General features: G+C 32.9%; 1 protein-coding gene and 1 long non-coding RNA gene across 3 annotated transcripts; one reads left to right on the top strand and one right to left on the bottom strand.

The window, feature by feature from the left end:
- Positions 1-6,545: 6,545 nt before the first annotated feature.
- LOC132599524 (uncharacterized) lies at positions 6,546-8,156 on the bottom strand. The gene is made up of 3 exons (XR_009566858.1): positions 8,024-8,156; positions 7,123-7,242; positions 6,546-7,046 (listed from the first exon to the last, which is right to left on the bottom strand). It is a non-coding gene; the product is annotated as an uncharacterized LOC132599524 (long non-coding RNA).
- Positions 8,157-16,012: 7,856 nt separating this feature from the next.
- LOC132600689 (uncharacterized) lies at positions 16,013-21,945 on the top strand. 2 transcript variants are annotated; one of them, XM_060314015.1, is made up of 10 exons: positions 16,013-16,163; positions 16,896-17,152; positions 18,159-18,363; positions 18,835-18,925; positions 19,015-19,160; positions 19,468-19,711; positions 19,814-19,918; positions 20,015-20,197; positions 20,285-20,489; positions 21,089-21,945. In XM_060314015.1, exons 2-10 carry the CDS (start codon positions 16,933-16,935, stop codon positions 21,577-21,579), a joined length of 1,890 nt encoding a protein of 629 aa, XP_060169998.1. In that variant the 5' UTR covers positions 16,013-16,163; positions 16,896-16,932; the 3' UTR covers positions 21,580-21,945. The 2 variants fall into 2 exon arrangements, with proteins under 2 accessions (XP_060169998.1, XP_060169999.1); XM_060314016.1 differs by lacking the exon at positions 16,013-16,163 and adding an exon at positions 16,225-16,343.
- The last annotated feature ends 680 nt before the right edge of the window (positions 21,946-22,625 follow it).

The following is a 22,625-nucleotide window of genomic DNA, read 5'->3' as shown; positions in this document are numbered from 1 at the left end:
ACGGGTTAACAACCAGATCATTTATTAACTCAGTTCTATTTCACTTCTCCATTCATCAGCCATTTAGAAGTCGGGTTGATTTTGACTAATATGTAATCCAAACTGACTGGTGAAATTTATAAATAGCCACTTTTTAGCCATTGTTACTGAACAATAGTCACTATCCTGAAGTTTCAACTTTTGCTAGTGAAACTCCAAGAGAGTGAATATTTTTGAAAGTCAGTTGGCACTACTTCTGTCAATTGAACCATGAGAAACCTTGTCAAAATATTTATAATATGAGAAACCTTGTCAAAATATTTATAATATTTGTAATTCGGTATGTTATAGATAACCTTTTTTTAACCCCTCCCTCCAGGAGCTCCTCCTTTTGCTCCCTTGGTGACTCGAACCCATAACGTTCGTGTTGAAGGTGGAGGGTACTTACCATTTGAACAACCCCTCTTGCCTATGTTATATACAACCATAACAAAGAGAGAAAAAATATTAGTTTATTTTTATAATTACTCAAATTATGATAAAATAAACAAAAAAATCTATACTTGAAAGAATTGGATAGACATGATTTACCGTTATATTCCATCTTAATCCAACTCATCTCAAAACTCATTGTAAATTTGTGAAATTAGTTAGCGGATGGACCAAAATAACATATTTATTGCATATAACTTAATGTCACATAAATAAAAATTAGGCGTTAATTAGCTGGATACCATCCATCATAGGCATAACAGAGCTCAGTAGGATTAAATCAAAACACATTTGTGTTAAATCATGAATTCTAAAAGCAACTTCTCCACTATTCACTGATAATGTCTCCACCTCCACACTTCTGAAGCATAAGTATATATGCTGTATGAGACATGTCATCATCATATCTAACTATACTAAAAGTAGGAAGCCCCAAGATGAAAAGTTACATTACCACACTGCTCATAAAATTTTTTGCCCTTCACCTAAATATTATCTCTATCAATGTAGAAAAATATAATTAAATATTTATATTGGAACTGCAAAGTTTGTTTTGAAAATTGAATTGTCATGACATGATGACTTTAATGCATAACAATAAAAAGACCCATCGTCCACACACTAAAAAAAAAAAAAAGGCATAATACATAAATAGGCCCTTAAACTTGGCTTCAGCTGACATGTATGCCCTTCAACTTTGGGTGTACACAAGTAGGCACCTTAACTTGTATAAAGTTGAACATATAAACATAAATGCTGACGTGTCATTGATGTGGCACTGACTTGGCCCTCCAATATTTATGTGTCACGTCAGTGTCATGTCATCATTTGTGTTTACTTGTTCAACTTTATACAAGTTGAGGTGCCTACTTGTGCACACCCAAAGTTGGAGGGCATACTTCCCAGCTGAGGCCAAGTTTAAGGGCCTATTTATGTATTATGCTATAAAAAAATAAAAAATTTATATATATAATATAAAACTAGGCATAAATAAGGTGATGTGGCACCTCTCTATGACCACCATTCTTATTTATCTTTTTTCTCCTTTTTTTGCTTTTTTTCCTAACTTCCTCTTATTTATTTGTTGAGTTATTCATTATTCCCGTTGAATAAAGCTATTCTTCCCAAGATTCAAAAAATGTACCTTTATGAAAATTAACGCGTTTAAGACTAAATTTATTACAATAACTCTGTATGCGTTACTATTCTGTTTGTATTACCCATTACCCATAAGTTACAAACGGAGTATTGCTATACATAAGCATATCATTCTTCGCCTCAATCCAGTCTAATCTCCGCACAGAAAGTTCTCTCCTTTTCTTTTTGTTATTTTATTTCCTTTTTTCCTGTTGTGTTTTTGCCACAGTATAACAACTTTTTCCTCGTATTTCTATCTTCAATTCTTCTACAATTGATAATATGCTGAGTTTTTCACGTACTAATCAATTTCGTTTTTGAATATATTGAAATTTATATACTTTTCTTATGTGAACGAAAACGATTGTAGATTGAACAGGTGGGTAAATTACACAAGATAGTGAAAATTCGCAAGCCTTGCAAGAGTCTTTTGGAGGTAAATTTTTGCGGTGCACATTGTGGTAGAATCTTTTTTTAGTTGTAGGTTGAGTTTAAGGGTAAATTACACGAGATAGTGAAAATTTGCAAAACGGAGGTAAGAGTCTTTCGAGGTAATTTTTTGTGGTAGAATCTCCTTTATTTCTTTAATTGTGTTTGCTTTGAAAGTGACTTTGAATTTCCGGTAGGTGGCAAAAACATCAGACATAAATGACTCATCAGGTGCTCGAAAAGAAAAATGACATATATATATATATAATGTTCTTATTAAGTACATCTTATGCATGTTGCAGGCTTATAGTTATAGTGTTAGTGTTAATTCCTATATAATTACTTTGCCTTTACAACGAAAATAAAGATTTATGTAAACGTAAGGCAAAAAAATAGGGGAGTAAGAGAAAGAATAAGTAATGAAAATGCATAGGAGATACGCATAGGAGATAAAAGGATAAAACATTATAAGAACGCATAGGAGATAAAGGATAATACATTATAAAGGGAGAAAAAGTTGGAATGAAGTCCAACATCGGACATTGCATTTCTCAAAATATTTCTTAACATATTTTACTTTTCTTTTTTATTATTCCTAGACTTGGATTGAATGTTTATTGAAGTCAAATGTATAACTCAAAGAGAAAAAGAAAAGAAAATATTCAAATAAATATAAGATTAATCTAGGTTACATGAGAAATTATTTTCTTCTTTTCTAAAAAAAAAAAAACTCAAAGTGTCAATTTGTAAAATTATTGTCTTTCGTACCTGCGCGAATCGCGGGCAATTTCACTAGTAAAAATAAAAAGTACACTGAACAGGAGCAACTCAAAGGGTCATGATGCTAGGATTCTGAATCCATTGAAGAGCCGGCTAAGTGTTAATTTAATCCATTGAAGACAAAACAATTATTGTTCAATTAATTCAATTAAAGGAAGAAGACAAAACGTCCAGATTATGCATTTAAATTAAATCATTGCAGACAGATGAATTAGGAACATTGTTGAACATTTGAAACACGCTTCAACTTCATCAACAGACGACAATACAATATAAGGCATAGGGCAGCCCGGTGCACTAAGCTCCCGCTATGCACGGGGTCCGGGGAAGGGCCGGACCACAAGGGTCTATTGTATAATATAAAGCATAATATATTAGTATGTGCCAGCAAAATAAAAGTTAGTATTACTTATTCTCTTTTCCTTCTAAGTTTTCTTTCCATAATCGATGTTGCCCAAGGCTCCAACATTCATCCCCAAATTCCATCCTCAAGATTCAGTAGCTCTTACTAATCTTTTATGGAATTTATTGATATTGTTTGTGACTTTGCGTTATATAACAAAATTATTTCTTGTTATAGTAACGTACTTTATACTGTGTAGATTGCTGTTCTTCAAGCTAGCCAATAATAGATACGGAAAAAACTCAAATATGTCACACTCATATGTACTTTTCTTACTCATCTACGCCTCATTCATATACTCTCTTTTATACCGTCTCTTTGATTTTTTTTTTTCTTAAAACAAATTTTATGTGTTTTTAAAATCTTTTTAAAGAGTCATATACGTAAAATTGTGAAGGATATAGAATAAGATTAGATTCATAATCCAATTAAATAAGAGAGCATAGTTTTTCCATGAAAAGTAATAATGTTACTAATATAAGGGACTAACTTGTCCTTATAAGCTTGTTACATAAAATTAGAAAAGACTGAGGTTACAAAATCTTATAGTAGTAGAGTTCTGTTAGTGAGTAATGACATATATGACCCAAAATGGTGATGGTGGCGGCATTTTTAGCCCAACTATTAACGAGTGGCATAAATGAGCCTTTTTTTATAGTTCGATGGCATATTTAAGCCTTTTCCGTAATAAATATTATTGTTTGTTAGTTCGGACAAGATAAGAAAGTTGGGGAAAGAATATCTATGTGTTTCTTTTGCTTTTGTAGAGCAGAAAAAGAATGGGCGACTATCATGGATTTCTCTCCACATGGGTATAAGAAATAGTTAGAGTTTCTAAATATTTTTTTCTTCAGTTTCTCTCCAACTATTTTTTAACTCTTCAAAAAAAAAAGGGGGGGGGGGGGGGGGGGGGATAAAAATTCAGTTCGAGCAGGAGAGACACAGGGAAAAAGACTACATGAATTTCACGTCAAATTCTAGGCTCAACCTATGATCAGGTTAGGGAAAAAGACTACATGTATAGCGTTTTTATAGGCGATTAGAATTTATTATATTACGTTGAGAGTTGAGGGTTGTAATGAGATTAATAAGAGCTCTTCACCTATAATCAGATGTCTTGAATTCGAGCACAAAAAATACAAATAAATTATGATAGAAAACGCTTCTCCCTTTAATGGTCCTTAACGCAGTGCGATTTCGGATTAGTCGGGTCCAAAGCGGATATCGAACACTGGGTTGGAAAGGATCCCTCCATCTTTAACCAGATGTCTTGGGTTTGAGTTTTCAAAATTGAAAAAAAAAAAAAAAAAAGTCGAACTACTCCTGATTTAATGAGTTTTATGCGGCGTGAATGCTAATTAGTTGGGGTCCCGAAATGTGTATCAGACCTGGGTGAAAAAAAAAATTACATTGACAAACTTGTGTTATTTTTCCACTCTGAAATCCGAGACCAACTTTAATTTAGGACCGACAAATTTAAATTCATTCTGGAAAGTCTCGCTTTGAAAATAAGACGCTCCGTAATGCTATTCTCGGAGTTCGAAGCCGACAATCTTGTAGTGTTTTAAGTCTCTATAGAAAGCATATCGGGTTAGAATATTAAACACATTGTTTATATCCTTTATAGAAAGCATATTGAGTAAGAATATCAAGCTACTGATTCTGCAAAATAAGGCTCTAGTTAAAATTTACTTATAAGTTAAAAACCACTATATGATACCAATTTAACATATGTATTTTTTACTTAAAATTAAAAGGGATCAAATGGATAAATTTCATATTTGTTTGCAGACTCAAAAACATAAAATATAGCTCTACTTCTAGGAACATAATTCTAATTATTCACTAAACAAAAAAAGTAATTCTTGAAGAAGAGTTTCAGTACATGTACGTTTTTCTTCTTGAGAACAAATACTTGAATGCGTGTTATGCATGAAAAATAATAAGATGCACCCATTTAAATAGAAGCCTCACGAGAAGTTTCATAAATGATGTAAACTTGAGTCGTCATCTACGAAGTTGCTTGACAAAATCTACCGCGAAAAAATTTGAGTACTACCGTATCTTCAATCAGTTTATGAAGCCTTTGAAAAGATTCCTTCTTCAAATCATCTTAAGCAACCTAAGGAGTATAAGAAGAAATTAGTATTGATAGTACAACTAATATTAGTATTTAAAGAAAGGAAAGATATGACGAGTAATGATATAATATTGTCTTTTAGATCAAATTAACTGTAAAATCAATCTTTGATAAACAAGTACTTAAATGTAGTTATCTACGTTTTCTACTGGCTCTTTTCATTTTATTTTATTACACTAGTTTTTCCGCAAGTGCGTTGCGCGTATACTCCGAGTCATATCATATGGCTTTCTAAATTAGTATTAATATTATTGAGATAGAACTTTGAGCAAACAATTATGCATGAATTAAGAATAAAATACAAGTTTTTATAAATGATCGAAGTAGATCGCGGTATGATCATTTGCAAAATTATTGTTAATTATATTAGACCTCTTCATAAAAGACATAACTTAACCCTTTAACACTACTAAAAAAACCGGAATTTTTCGACCAAAAATTTCGACCACACGAGGTCGAAAAAGCCTTTATTTCGACTAATTTTTCGACCACACGCGTAGGTCAGTAACAGGTAGGTCGAAATCACATTCTACCGAAATTAAGGGAAAAAACTGTTTTCGACCACATGTGGTCGAAAAAATTATTTTTATATTAAATTATATATTTAACTTTTTCGACTACGTGTGGTCGAAAATATGATTTATATTTAAATATAAAAAGAAATTTATTTTCACAATTTTGACCACATGTGGTCGAAATTGTAAATTGGGCCCAGCTTTTCGACTACATGTGGTCGAAATCTAGCAACAATATTGCTCAATTTCAACCACATGTGGTCGAAATTGTATTTTTCTGGGTACACATGTGGTCGAAATTGTGAAATATTTGGGCTGATTTGTGGTCGAAAATCTGGAATATTTTTTCCAGCATTTGCTTGTTTTTGGCATCCCACCTGCTATTTTTCAAATAACCAAATTCATCAACCAAAACAGTCATCCAATTCATCAATAATGCAACACAACAACCATAAACAATGTTCAAATACTTGAACACTTAAACATTGTTCATTCAAACACTTATAAACAATCAAATTCAAACACTTAAACATCATAAACTACGTTCAAACACTTAAACATCTTAAAATTAAAAGTACTTCTAGATCAAATTAAAACTACATTCAAACCCTTAAACATAATATACATATCCATTTAAACATAGCAGAATTAGAATCCAAAAGCACACTAATCAAAAAGGTCAACGTTCGGTGTTAGAGACATGATCCGTATCCTCCCCACTAGACTTATTGAAAAGATCATGATTTATGTCAGCTTGTGACCTACCTCGTCTACCTTGGGAAGGTCGGGGTTGGCTAGGGGGTTGTGACCTACGAGCATCCCCAGGATACGGGGGAATCGGAAATGGCCGCGAATTAAGTAAGCTATTAATCTGGTCTTCCATACCCAACATCCTGGCCTCAGAGGAATTAAGTGTTCTTGTTTGCAGGTCAACTTGATGCTTCATAGCTTCATACTCCTTAGGATCAACTGCCCCATCATCAGTAACACCTACGGCTTCAAGGGCCGACGGGTATCGACGAAAGGCTCGATTAGGCATGCCATAAACTGTCTCATGCCTTGTTGGGGGAGCAACCTTCTCAATACATTGATGTTGTATTAACTCGTCGGTCATCGGCGTGCTACTTTGCTGAGTGGCTCGAAACTCCCCAAAGTGTTGTTGAAATTCGTTCTGAAATTGAAGGATACAATGTTAATAGTTTAATTTAGTACAAAAAATATATTATTATTGTTAACTAACGACTTACCCAAGTTCGCTTAGCCCTTGGCTCAACCCATCGGTCTGTACCATCGGCGTTCTTCTCCTTCCTCGTGTGAGTAATCTTGAAGATCTCATCTTGAGGTACTGCCTAACCCCTCTGGAGCTCCTGCAAACAAAACAAGATTAACAATTAAAAAAGTAATGTGTTTCAGTTTTATGTTATGTACCATGATTCATGCACCATTTACATAATAGTTCATCCTGAGATTGAAAAAAAGGGAGGAATGAGTATACACAAGGTTTCTTTGTCAAGACTAATTATTCAAGAGTTAGTGTCAAGACTAATAAACTGGAAAGCAATGTTTTTTAGTTTTGTTATGCATCATTTATTCAACTAGCGAACTTGATTCTGTCCAAAAAAAATTGTCCAAAAAACAGTCCACAAACACTGTCCAAAAAACAGTCCACAAAAACTGTCCAAAAAGCTGTCCACAAACACAATCCAAAAAAACAGTCCCAAAAAAGATAGATGATTTACGATAAGGGCCAAAAAGGTCTGGAGGATAGCAGCTGTAATTCGGCGGCTAAAGCGAGTAAGGAAAAAATTATTAGCTAAATCGGGTAATTATTTTTCCCTAATTAATATAGAGTGTAAAAATCCCAAAGCGATGCCTAATGCAACAACAACAACATTCAATTTCATTTACCCCTAGCTTTGCTACAAATGTAACAACAACATTCAATTTTAATATTTCATTCTATTTCAATTGAAAACCCTAAAAAAAATAACATAATATAAACCCTAAAACAACTATTTAATACTAAATAAAGTTATCAAATCTACTAAATATAGAAGGTAATGCAACTAATAACATGGTATTGAAATACAAGCTTGAGCACTAGTTCGATTTGGGGCTTGTGTTCATGAGATTGAGAAAAAAAAATACCTGAGCTGGTCGGAAACAGTGGCGGCGTCTGGTGGCGACGCCTGCTGGTCGGAAAAGGCTGTGGCTGCGGCGTTGACCGTCTAAGGAGGTGGGGTGGTGGGATGGTAGAGAGAGGAGAGGGAGAGAGAAAAGAGAGAGAAAGAGAAGGGAGAAAATGAAAAGAAAATCAAAGAGACCAGATTTTTGTCTAAATCTTTTGAAATTTTCGACCACATGTGGTCGAAAATAATTAAGTCAGATTTTGAACGAATTTGACTTAATTATTTCGACCACATGTAGTCGAAATTAGATTTTTATTTTTATTTTTTAATTAATTGTTTTTATTTATATAATTTAATTATGTATAAAATGTTTTTTCCTATTTATTATTTGTATAAAAATTAATTTCGACCAGACGTGGTCGAAATGCACTTTTCCTTTTAAAAATCGACCCGATGTGGTCGAAATTCTATAAAAAAATTAAATAAAAATTAAATTCTTCAAATTTCGACCGCCAGTGGTCGATTTTTTCCGACCAAAACTGATCGAAATTTTTAGGTCGAAAATGCCCATTTTTTTAGTAGTGTAAGTGTAAGTTTGTCCTTGGTTTTCAATCTTTATGATATACAATCACACTTTTCTATAATTATCATTATCTACAACAATATTTCATTATAAGAATCAAGTTTTCTTTGAAATTAATTTTTTATGTTATGCTATGTTATATTACACGGAAAAGGGCCAAAAATAGCCTTAGACTATCTCAAAAGGTCTAAATATACCATTCATTCATCTATTTTGCTAACAATATCCCTCTGCTCTCACTTTTGGCTCACTTTTGCCCTTAAAACTTACATACATCTTTTTATTTAATTTTTTAATATTTACCAAGTATTTTTGTTTTTTCTTTTTAAAGTGACAATTGAGGCTTAAATCAATCTTATGTTTAGCTATAATATTGTTTTGTTTTTTTCATAATAAGTCAATTTTATTTTTCGTTGTTTTTTTGGTGAACAATTAGAATAATTTGTATGTTTTATGATAAAGGTGGGTGAACAAATGATACAATAATTTTATTTTTTGTTGTTTTTGTGGTGAATAAATAAAATATTTTGTTATGAACAAATAAAATTATTTGTATATTTTATGACAAAGTTGAGTATGTTCGGTTTTGATTTTGTCAAATAGGAATATGACACGTAATAAACAATACTTAAAAAATTATACCTGAGCATAAGACATATTTAAGCCTGAATTTTCACTTTAAAAGAATAAGAAAAGAAAAAAAAATGTTTACAAAAAAATAAAAATATAATTAAAATAATTAAAAATAAATAAATAAAGAGGTATGTTATTTTTAAAGGCAAAAGTGAGCCAAAAAGGTGAGTGAGAGGGGTATCTTTAGCAAAATAGGTGGATGGAGGGTATATTTAGACCTTTTGAGATAATTCAGGGACATTTTTGGCCCTTTTTCCGTACAATATATGTTCTTTATTTATAACAATGTTTCGCTATATCAACCAAAACATTTTCGGACAAACAACGTCGTTATACAGAGAGGTTTGACTGGATAGCTTTTATCATTTAAGAGTTAAGAGAGTTTTCATTGTATGAAAAAACTGGAAGAGAAATGGCAGAGAACTTGATATCAAGCTAATTGTTTTTCGCTGAAATTTTTGAGGAAGAGAAGAGATAATTATATATTTTATGCTATTTAGAAGATGTGATGTAATTATATTCGGAGAGTTAAAGAAAATTTGAGACAACATGAAAGTATAATAAGACCACTATTTTTTCTTACCAAAATAGATGAGGGAATATTATTTTTTTCACTCTCAATTTGTGTGACACTTTCTTTTTGATTTTTTTTAATATAATTTTGGTGTTCGGGTCCACTTAAGCGCACCTCGACTAATTTCATGAAGTATCTGCTACCTCCTACCAGTAGAAATAACCAATAATTCTACTCACCAAGATTTGGATGATGATACAAATTAAACCACCTTATATTTTTGCTTCCGTTGGATATTTTTTTTCTTAATATTAACTCTGAAAATTCAGATTGTGGACTCTACTTTCTATCATGTAAAATTTGATAATAGATCTCTTAGGGGTCTAATTGTGCATGATTTTTTCTTTTCGTTACATTATGTAAATAGTCTCTTGTATATATGGAGCTCGTTGACAAGGCTACATACATTTTGTTGGGATTTTCCATTAATTTCTATACAAGGTTTCATGGTTTTCATAGTTGAATCCATGAAGAAGACGATGAGAGAGGATAAAGTTTGTTTGGACACACAACCTCGGTAAAATCGAAGTCACCAGATGTTTTGGGAATATAATGAGGACAAGTTCTGCAAAGACTCAGTATTAGGCTTATGTCGATTTAGGCTTAGGGACAAAACTGCGAACTCTGCATTGGGCTGACATAAAGGAATTCATATGTACACAAGAAGAAAGCCCAATACCTGTATGAGCTGTCTTTTACATTAGCTGTACATACGTAGTATTTTTATTTTATTTTGTGTACTTGTAAATTCAGTATTTATCCTCTAAGTTGTTAGGAGGTTAGCAATAGGAATAGTACACCTGTCCATACGGTTATACAGTAAATTCCATACAAACTTGTATAAATACTAGAGTAGATTGTAGAAAGAATTCATTCAGAAATACAAGAAAATTTCTTATACTGTTCTTCATTTATTTTATCACATTTTCCCAATTTCTTTTGTTTTACATGGTACTAAAGCAATTAATTCAAATTCTTGATTTACGGTCTTTGTTTTATGTTATTCATGCTTCAGATGTTGAGCTCTTAGGCATATCGGGTAATGGTAGAGCTACTTGTCCAATAGAAGTCAACTGACACCCAATCATCAAAAAATTATACTACATAAATAAGTTAATTATACACACACTACATGTTGCCGTGGGTGCTAGTATAGACTGAGTGGCCACTTCCTTTCAGCCTCTCTTGAAGTCACGGACAAAAACGAATTATAAAAGATTAATTACCAAATTTATTTAAATCCCCAAAAGTTAAGATGTATAATTTATATAATTTCCTGCTACGTACTGACTAAACGCTTTTAAAAAAGTGTGAAAACATGGGATGTTGGATTTTTATCAACTAAACAACCCACGTTTGTTATCCACTAATCCACATGCCACATGGTTAATTATCACAAATCATATTTCCGTTTTTCCTCGTTAAGATAATATAATTAGCACTAATATTGAAGGGGAGCCTTCGAGTTGGAGTAACAATAAAGTTATCTACACAATCTATGATATCAGAGGCGAATCCAAGATTTTAAATTAAAGCATGCTACTGGGGTTGGAATAGGTTATTTATACATATTAACTGATAGTTTACACTAATACAATGTTTGATTCAAAGTTACTAAATTTTACAAAATCTGCAACTATGATGTATATTTGCCTCTGCATATGATCTATAGGTCATGGTTTAAGTCGTGAAAGCAGTCACCAATGTTTGTGTCATGATAGACTTTTTTATATTACCCCCGTTGAGATGTGACTTTTCTCTGAATCCTGTGTGAACGTGGGACACTCCGTGCACCGGGTGGCTTTTTTAGCTAATATTCTTCTTTAAAGAAATTCATCCTTGTAAGGAAGTATATTATAATAATGTTTATCATTAATGTAGAATCTAACTTAAAAGTCATAATTGGACAACTCACGCTCAATTTGGTTGTATATACATTTGATCTAAATCTAGTTCAACTTCCAGGAAGTTGACTAAATTTGGCTTAGATCTAACTTTTAATCCTAATTTTAGTTTATTATGTGTATTCCCATCACGAAGGATTTAAAAAGAAAATATAAAAAGTTACACTTTTTTTCCTGTTTCCAACCCGATAACTGGTATCCGTATTGGAGCTGAACTAAATCCGAATTTGCGTTTATCAAGTCCCTCGTTAGTGGTAAAACGCTCCCTCAAAAAGGTGACTCTATACCCAATCTTCAAATTTGAAATCTCTGATTAAGCGTGAAAGATCAATTTATCTACTGATATTACATATTTATGTTGTAATTTCAAAATATTAAACATAATTTTTGTATCGTTTCAAGTTTGTGTAATAGAAATGTATTATAATCTACAAATGGATAAATTTGCACAAAAATAGTAATTCAAAAACATCTCTAATAGGACCTCATAGATGACATTGAATAAATTAAAAGCTATTTATCTGAAAATGTCTCTAATTTGCCTATCATGTGAGTGGCAGTAAGGCATCAAATTCATCTCAAATTATTGATTCACAAGGTGAGTTGGATTTTTAAAAATAATTAGTATAAATTTTTTGTATCCAAAAATGTTTTTATATGAGAATATGCGGGTTTCTATTTTCTATTAGTGTATAAAGGTAGAGTTTAGTTATATTTTTTAGTTACAAATTTTAGTCTAGGTTCTTCGTTGACTTCACTTCCTTCATGCTGAATATGAACTTTTGATTTTAAGCTGCTGTTATGGCATTAATCAGGTAGGTTCATCGTGTGGAATAATTTGTCAATGCATGATTTTCTTCTCATATGAAAGTTGGTCTATAGAAAAGTTTCTCATGAGTAAATTCTTTTTCTTCATATCCCTTTCAATAATAAAGAAATGTTTGAGGCCTTTTATCTCTTCAAAAACTTCAAACCTGATCTTCGAGAGGAAATGTCTTTGGGAGCATCTAAAAAAAGTACAAATTTATCTACACTTGATGGTTATCGTCAACAGATGCATGACATATGTTTGTACATAGACTTTTAAAACTTAGCCATGATTAAAATGCATTCTCACCTCATTAAAGCACTTAACTATAGTAAATTTTTATGATTTAGTGTAAAAACCCAATACGGATAAGTATTTACTTAAAATAAGTGTCTAATATAAATTTAGATATCATCATTGAAATTTATCCTCGAAGAAGGGATTATCTTGCAACCCAAATAGGATTATTATTAGTAGTAGTAGTTTGAAAAGTTAAGAGATATTTGAAGACTAACCCAAAAAAGAATTAAACCTCACTTATTTTTTAGGATTTAAGTTTTATACAACTGATAGCATAAAAAAGGTTAAATTATCAGTATAAGTTGACTTCCTATAACACGTTACTTATCTTTTATTCTAGATTAACAATCAATACTTATGAAATAATTACATACACTTACCTCTTTCACACCGCAACAACAACAACATACCCAGTAATTTCATAAGTAGGATCTGGGTGAGCTAGAGTATACACAGACCTTATCTCTATCTTTCAGATGAGCTGTTTTCAAAAGACTTTGGCTCAAACAAGCATGACTAATAAAAGTTAGACAAGAATCTCTTTTACACCATCAATGCATACAGTAAAACTCCATATTTCAAGTACCTATTTTTTTAATCTACAACTTGATCTATATAAAAGCAGACATAGCCGTTGGTGTTGTACCTTAATCATTTCAAGTTTTGAACTCGCTTTTAAACGTTAAGGCTTAATACCTAGATGGACCCTTAAACTTGTCATGTTTTGTAAGATAGGCATATAAACTTATAAGGTGATCAGATAGACACTTAAACTTACTCAAAGTGTATTTTCAAGTTTTTCAGTTGTTTTGAAAACAAAAACTATATTTTTCAAACACTCACAATTTTCATGGCCAAACAAGCCCTAAATATATCACAAAATATTTTTTTTAAAATGCAAAAATAAGGCAAACGCATATACATGAGACTATAAATGTGCACTTAAACTAATAAATACTCGCTAATCGTAATTTTACAGCTTTCAATTAACTCGGATTTTTTTTTACACTTGAATAATTAAAAAACAATAACTTTAACCAATAAAAATCCTTAAAAAAAGAAATTTCAAATTAAGAAATTTCTAAGTTCAGCATTTCAAGTGTAAAAGAAATTTCAAATTAAGAAAACTATAAAGCCGAGAAGAAAATCCTTAAAAAAAAGAAATTTCTTAATTTGAAATTTCTTTTTTAAGGATTTTTATTGGTTAAAGTTATTGTTTTTTAATTATTCAAGTGTAAAAAAAAAATCGAGTTAATTGAAAGCTGTAAAATTGCGATTAGCGAGTATTTATTGGTTTAAGTGCACATTTATAGTCTCATGTATATGCGTTTGCCTTATTTTTGCATTTTAAAAAATATATTTTGTGATATATTTAGGGCTTATTTGGCCATGAAAATTGTGAGTGTTTGAAAAATATAGTTTTTGTTTTCAAAACAACTGAAAAACTTGAAAAATACACTTTGAGTAAGTTTAAGTGTCTATCTGGTCACCTTATAAGTTTATATGCTTATCTTACAAAACATGCAAAGTTTAAGGGTCCATCTGGGTATTAAGCCAAACGTTAATTTGTAAAGTCCTCAATTAGAACATTTTAAAACACAAAGCCCTTGTTTTGCAAATCATGCCTTTTCACGTACGTTATTGTCAAATCACTAATTTCCATTTGATGAGTAGTGATGACTTTGTCAGAAAAAGTTTCATTGGAAGACGTTAACCAACGGACAAATTGCCACAGTACGGTCCAAAATATTCAGATTCAAAATTATCCTTCTTTCTTAAAATCCACCCCCTACCCCACACCACCAACTCCACTACCGTGCCACCGAAAGAAATCGACAAATATGGTCCTTTATAATTGACATAGATTCGGACAGTAATCAAACATAACTCCATCTTTAATTTTAATAGTAAATTTTTAAATAAAGTGAAAAATATTTGAGTTTAATGGCCAAATGTCTACTTAAAACCCTACCCCATAACCCTCGACCCCACCCCACTAACTCCACCACTGTTGCATTCAAGAAATTGAAAAATATGGTTCACTATAATTACGATAGATTCGAAATCTTTTTAAAAAATATATTCTTGATCTGTTTTGGTCGTTTAAATATGTAAAAAGTGAATATTTTTTATTTCCATCAAATGTTTTAACAAATTATATCTATTAGATTTAAGGCAAAATGTGAAAAAGAATTGACAAATTTATTTGGAGACAGAGTTCTTTTATCGCATCTATCAGTGACGATGGGTCTACCGCTCAATTGAAAACTATGAAACAAATTTGTGATGTTCAAAACTGGAATTGGTACAATATTGCTAAGTGGTGCTCGCTCAATTTGGCTAAGGCCATGATGTTGTGACTCATGCATTACTCAATAGAGAGGTGTAAGGCTAACATAAGCACCGAAATAGATACAATATGAATCACTACCAATTGAAAAACAAATTCTAGTCATTTATATAGGCTATATGCATTTAACCAGAAACAACATATACATTTCATCAAAATTCAAAAAACGATAGCATAAAAAACTGCACTAGACATAAAAAATAACAGAAGCTGTACCTCAAAAAGTGTGCACCAAATTTTAGAAATACACCAAAAATAAGAGAAACCTCAAAAAAAAAAAAAAAAAACCTACACTGAAAAAGACTACCTAAAACTACACTCAAAGGACTAATGGATGAAGTTTCGTTAAATATTTGACTGGGATTAAAAGTGCTCACATTTAATAAACTCAAAGGACTAAATTGCTCCAGATTATATTTAAAGGTGACTACTTTGAATATAAGAGAAACTATAAAAAAACTACACTTGAAAAGACTACAATATTTGGTGCCGTTTGGTCATAAATATAAAAAACAAATTCACTTTTTTTTGAAATTTTTGAAGTTGGAGTTGGAGTTGTGTTTGACCATGGTTTTTGAAATTATAGTTTTTGGTGAAACGTCGTGTAAAAAAGTAATTTTTTAAAAAAAAATAAGTTTTTCTTGTTTTTGTATTTCGGAATACAACTTCGAAATTGTATTCCGAATATTTATGGCCAAACGGCTAAAAGTAAAAAAAATGTAAAAATTTTCTCAAAAAAAGTGAATAATTTTTATGACCAAACGGCTACTTAAAAGTTCTCACTTTTAATAAACTCAAAGGACCAAATTGCTCCAGATAATATTTAAAAGTGACTACTTTGAATCTATTCCAACCATAAGGGACCATCTTACTTATTTTCTCGAGGCATTCACATGGCAACTTCCATTCTGTATTATATATACACATTCACACACAAATTCTCATCTACCAGTTTTAAAGTTGTCTGCACGATTATCCATTTTTTATCAAACTTGAAAGCTCAACAAGTAAGATTTTCACATTGCAATTTGTTTTCTTGATTAGCTGTTTCCACTTTCTTTCCTACTTTGTAACAAAAAAAGATTCTTTTTTTTTCCACATTATGAACTATAGTATTTAGTTGATTCTTTGAGTTTTGCTATTTGTATGAGCTTTACAAGATTGTTCTAACAGAAGGCATTGAGGGGGTGTGTACTAAAAAAGATTCTTTTTTTTTCCACATTCTTTTGAACTATAGTATTTAGTAGATTCATTGAGTTTTGCTATTTGTATGAGTTTTACAAGATTGTTCTAGCAGATGGCATTGAGGGGGTGTGTAACAAAAAAGATTCTTTTTTTTCCCACATTTTGAACTATATAGTATTTAGTAGATTCATTGAGTTTTGCTATTTTGTATGAGTTTTACAAGATTGTTCTAGCAGAAAGCCATAGAGGGTGTGTGTGACAAAAAAAAAAATCCTTTTTTTCCTTCTGTATGCTTGTTTTTATGACTATAGTATGTAGTAGTTTCATTGAGTTTTGCTATTATTTATGTCATTGAGGGTGTGCAAAAAATGGGGAAAATGTCAATATCCATGATGGGTTTTGTGGTGTTTAGCATGTGATCTTGATTAACTGTTTTTCCTTTCTTTTTTACTTTGTAACAAAAAAAAGAATCTTTTTTATTCACATTCTGTGTGCTTGTTTTGATGACTATGGTATTTTTTTAATTGATTTGCTATGTTTGTGAGTTTTTGCAGATTGTTCTAGTAAAAGGCTATTGAGGGTGAAAAAAAAATGGGGAAAATGTCAATACCCATGATGGGTTTTGTGTTGTTATGTCTGTGGACTGTGGTAGCAAAAGGAGAATATATGAAATACAAGGATCCAAAACAGCCATTGGGTATGAGAATCAAGGACTTGATGAAAAGGATGACTCTTGAGGAGAAAATTGGTCAGATGACTCAGATTGAGAGGAAAGTTGCCACACCTGATGTTATGAAGCAAAATTTCATTGGTATGCTTTTGAAATATTTAGCTCTAGATTGAAATGATCATTCTTGAATACCTGTGCTTGCATCATACTAGTGCATTTGGTTCTTGAAAAAGGTACATCTATAGGCTATGTTGCTCGGACTCCTGTTGGATCCTTCAAAAAATGTACTATTATTAAGCAACATAGTCTACAGGTATGTGTATATTTGGCTACTTATTGTTGTGTTACATTGGTATGTTTGAAATGTTTTACCCAATAGATTGAAATGACCATTCTTGAATACTTGTTCTTGCATCATACTACAACTTTGTGCATTTGGTTCTTGAAAAAGGAACATCTATAGGCTATGTTCCTCGGACTCGTGTTGGATCCTTCAAAACATGTACTATTATTGAAGGATCCAATATGCATCAAGGTCATTCTAAAAGAGTTTGAGCAACATAGTCTATAGGAGGACATTGGTAAGTTTGAAATATTTTACTCTGTGGATTGAAATGACCATTCTTGAATACTTGTTCTTGCATCATACTACAACTTTGTGCATTTGGTTTTTGGAAAGGGCACATCTATAGGCTATGTTGCTCATACTCTCAAAAAATGTTGCCACATCCCGTGTCAGATCCTCCAAAAATGTACTGTTTTGAAGGATCCGACACACATCTGGTAGCATTTTTGAAGAGTCCGAGCAACATAGTCTATAGGTATATCATATGTGTATTGGCTACTTTTGTTGTCTTTGAAGTAAAAAAATATTGATAGATCACTGAGACCTAAGACTAAAAGTGAAGTGAAACTTCTTTACTAATTAGAGGGGAAAAGGTGTTCAGTATATTGTCTTGTATTTTGGAGTTCATCTTTAATATGTGTATATTTTGGCTACTTATTGTTGTGTTACCTTAGATTGTGCCCTAAGACTAGAAGTGATTGAAACTTGGGTACTAATTTAGGCATAAAGAGGGAAAGAGGGATTCTTTTAGATTCAATATTGTCTTGTTTTGGAGTTCATCTTCAATATTTTGTCTGGCAGGGAGTGTCTTGAGTGGTGGAGGGAGTGTACCTGCACCTAAGGCCTCTGCTCAGGATTGGACCAATATGGTAGATGAGATGCAAAAGGCTGCTCTTTCAACTCGTCTTGGAATACCCATGATTTATGGAATTGATGCGGTTCACGGTCACAACAATGTCTATGGAGCTACAATCTTTCCTCACAATGTTGGGCTTGGTGTCACCAGGCAAGTATTATATACACTACAAGACATTGTTTTAAATGAATCTGCTGTTCTGAGGACTATATGATATTTCAATTTAAAGTATTAATTGGTAGTATTAAGGGTATCCCATTTCATGGTTGCTGATTTTCTACGTAATCATTTTAAAACTCAAGATCAAAGTTTGTCTAGAGTCCTTGTTCTTCCATTGGTACCTCTTTAGTGTGTGATGTACTCGTGTAGTCAGCCTCCCTCCCCCTAAATTTAGGATCGTTTTCTTACTTTCTCTGTCGATCCAAGCAAATAATTTTAATTAGTTTATCAACTTTATTGAGCATGGAAGTGGTGCTCAAGCTAAAAGAATGCACCTAAAGAACGGCTATTAGACAGTGATCTTGCAAGACCTTATGTTCGTGTTTTTGAGTCCCAGCCTTCAGCTAATTGCATTCATTGACATCTAGTGGTAAACTGTGTTGTTTTGCTAATTTTGTGCAGGGATCCTGATCTTGTGAAGCGTATTGGGGCTGCAACTGCACTTGAAGTTAGAGCTACAGGAATTCCATATGCTTTTGCTCCCTGCATTGCAGTGAGTTGATATGATTATTACACTTTGTGTATTTGGTACTTTCTATTTATATAGGAGTATTTGATGTCTGAATAATTATTTTATGGTAGGTATGTAGAAATCCTAGATGGGGCCGTTGTTATGAAAGTTACAGTGAAGATTATAGGATTGTGCAAAGCATGACCGAGATCATTCCTGGTCTGCAAGGAGATTTGCCAGCTAAATCCAAGAACGGTGTTCCTTACGTTGGTGGAAAGTATGAATCGCTATCCCTTTTTAGATCTGCATCATTTCCTTGCCGATAAATGATTTAGGGATTTTCTCATTTTTATCCCATCGGCTGAAATTAATTGCGGGCGCTAGCCACAATATATAAAACTATGTATATTTTATATGTAAATTTATACTTAATGTACAAAACCTATCTTTTTGAGCAGTCCAAAAATGTGATTATCTGTTTATGTAATATGAATCTTTGTTTGAGAAACGGGAATTCGACGTTTCAATTATTCTAGAATTCTTAGACTATCAATGCTGATGTTGTTCCTTGTTTATGGTTAAAGGACTAAGGTTGCAGCCTGCGCTAAGCACTTTGTGGGAGATGGTGGAACGGTGAACGGTGTTGATGAAAGCAACACTGTAATCAACTCAAACGATTTATTTAGCATCCACATGCCTGCATATTATGACTCGCTCAGAAAGGGTGTTGCAACGGTTATGGTGTCTTACTCAAGCTGGAATGGAAGAAAGATGCACGCCAACGGAGATCTAATCACTGGCTTCCTAAAGAACAAGCTCAAGTTCAGGGTAAAGATCGATCATTTCATTTCTCGTAAAATTCTGCCAGTTTAAAGTCAAGTCGGCATATATTCCAGTATAATCAACCTCTTTTTGGTCTTCATCTTTCAGGGTTTCGTCATTTCCGATTGGCAAGGGATTGACCGGATTACTGACCCACCTCATCTTAACTACTCTTATTCAGTTCAAGCTGGAATTAGTGCAGGAATCGACATGGTTAGTCTTATAAATTCATACACGGACATTTAGTTCAACTTACCTTATATGTTATAGCACTTTTTATTCAGTGTGACTATTTTGTCTACACTTCAGATTATGGTCCCCGAGAACTATAGAGAATTTATCGATGCTTTGACTTCTCAAGTGAAAGCCAACATCATTCCCATGAGCAGAATTGATGATGCTGTGAAGCGGATATTGAGAGTTAAATTCGTTATGGGTCTATTTGAGAACCCAATGTCTGATCCTAGCTTGGCAAAACAACTCGGTAGCCAGGTAGAAAACGTCACCCTGTTATCCCGAAAATCTTTCAGTGCCTTTAGTTTGTGTTAGACTTAGCCTGTTTCCATTGTCTCTCAATAGGAGCATAGAGAATTAGCTAGGGAAGCAGTTAGGAAATCACTTGTGCTCTTGAAGAACGGGAAAACGCCAAGTCAGCCACTACTTCCCCTTCCAAAGAAAGCGCCAAAAATACTTGTTGCTGGAACTCATGCAGACAACTTGGGATACCAATGTGGAGGCTGGACAATCGAATGGCAGGGCGTTGCAGGCAACGATCTTACAGTTGGTATGTTTTCATTCTCGTATTTTGTAGTTTTGGCAACATCTCTATCATGACATGATGCAAAAATTTCTACTAGCCTGCCATTGCAAGTGTTTGAGCAATGACAACGCGCATTAGTGATCAAATTATTAGTGTGATTTCCTTTTTCAATCGTACTAAGGTTTTCTAAAACCATTCAAAATATTGCCTTTTTCTGAAAATTCTCTGATGTGATTCCTCTTTAATAGACAAATTTTATCGATTACTTCACATAAAAAGGAGGTGGAAGAAATAAAGCATTTCAAAACCTACTTTACTCCTCTTTTTTACAACTTTCTTTTTCTTTCAAAAGACTGTTTGGTAATAGTCAATTTTCTACTCCTATTTCAAGTAAAAAAAAATTCCAAGTTTTTCTAGTTTGAAATAGTGGTTAGAACTTAACTTCAAATATCACCAAATTCATGTCCAAATGCCTAGATATAAGAACAGACTTGATACCTTATTACACCAACTCTGTTCTTGTCAGTCCTAAATAATAGTGTCAGTCTTTCTGCTGATTAATCAACAACTCACACAACAGAGCGTTTTTCCGGTTATTTGATATGTGTTTCACAACTTGACAGGAACCACCATCTTAAATGCTATCAAGAAAACCGTTGATCCTTCAACACAAGTAGTCTACGAGCAGAACCCTGATGCGAACTTTGTAAAGTCCAACGGATTCTCCTACGCCATTGTGGTCGTGGGTGAAGTCCCATATGCAGAGATGTTTGGAGATAGCTCAAACCTTACAATAACTGAACCGGGCCCCAGCACCATCAGTAACGTCTGCGGGGCAGTGAAGTGTGTTGTAGTTGTTGTCTCTGGTCGTCCAGTCGTGTTGGAGCCTTACGTTGCGAAAATGGATGCTGTTGTCGCTGCATGGCTTCCCGGAACTGAAGGCCAAGGCGTTGCTGACGCTTTGTTTGGTGATTATGGCTTCACTGGAAAACTCGCTCGAACTTGGTTCAAGTCAGTTGATCAGCTTCCTATGAACTTTGATGATTCACACAATGATCCGTTATTTCACTTTGGATTTGGACTCACAACAAAGCCAGTGAAAGGCAACTACTAAACAAGAACATGATTCAAAGTCATTTTGTCATTCAGCCTTGAAGTGGAGCTATTTTTTCAAATTAAGAGCTGACTTGAGTACTATTATTATGTGTAACCAAAGAAAGGAAAGAGGGAACTACTTATATGTATTCAATTTATTTCGCAATTTGTGCAAGCACTTGGCTTTCAGAAAACAAAAGTGGCAGAAGCTTGCCACAAAATTAAGCCAGTGATCTTGCTATTTTGTTTTTCATTATTTAAAGCTGGTGGATTTTGCCCATGTAATATGGTTTAGGCACTGAATGTGGAGTATTGAAATATTATGAACCCCATATGGAGGTATTAATTATTAATTGATAATGAGGATTCATATATCCGAACTCAATTAGCTCGGGCTGACTGGAAGTTTCTTAAATACACTCTTTATTTATTATTTATTTATTAATTTTTGCATACTAGGTTTGTAACCCTTGCTTGCAACTATCATCAAAATGCTTGCTTGTTGCCGAATGGGATTAATGAAAGCGTTCAAGTAAAATAGCTCCTTCAACATAATATGCCAAAGCAGAGATGAGAAATTATGTATGATTGAGGAGTTTCCAAGAACAACAAAAGGAAAGATGATGAGGATTTTTTCGTATTGAGTAACAAGATTAGTGTTTAACACTGTTAATAATATCAATGTTGAAACTATTGATCTTAATATCAATGTTGGACATCAAGTGATTTAGAATCATATTTTTTGATAGTGAGAGGTATCATTGCAATACGACTATATATTGCTGTTTTAATAATTAATAGAGGTGTCTCCGTATCATACGTTAGAGGTTTGAGCCTTGAAATTGGTCATTGATGTTTGTGTCAGGGGAATGACCTTTATATATATACTATTTATTTACTTTTGGAGCAGGATAAAGTTGTTTCCATGTAATGTGTAAGTCCCGAGTTGTGAAATTAATCAATAATGCTTATGTTAAGGGTAGGCTTCCCTTGGGATGTGGTCATTCCTTATACCATATATGAACGTGGATAATTCGTATATTGGACTGCCTATTTTATATATAG

The sequence above is a fragment of the Lycium barbarum genome, chromosome 6, assembly GCF_019175385.1.
Source record: "Lycium barbarum isolate Lr01 chromosome 6, ASM1917538v2, whole genome shotgun sequence".
Classification (NCBI taxonomy): domain Eukaryota; kingdom Viridiplantae; phylum Streptophyta; class Magnoliopsida; order Solanales; family Solanaceae; genus Lycium; species Lycium barbarum.
This window is presented reverse-complemented; position numbering and strand designations above follow the sequence as displayed.

What these genes read in the sequence shown, in the direction of transcription:
- LOC132600689 (XM_060314015.1), top strand. Translation starts at nt 16,933, where the DNA reads ATGGGGAAAATGTCAATACCCATGATGGGTTTTGTGTTGTTATGTCTG. An exon ending in GTTGGGCTTGGTGTCACCAG is followed by an intron (nt 18,364 to 18,834) that starts GCAAGTATTATA and finishes AATTTTGTGCAG; the next exon opens with GGATCCTGATCTTGTGAAGC. An exon ending in CAAAACAACTCGGTAGCCAG is followed by an intron (nt 20,198 to 20,284) that starts GTAGAAAACGTC and finishes GTCTCTCAATAG; the next exon opens with GAGCATAGAGAATTAGCTAG.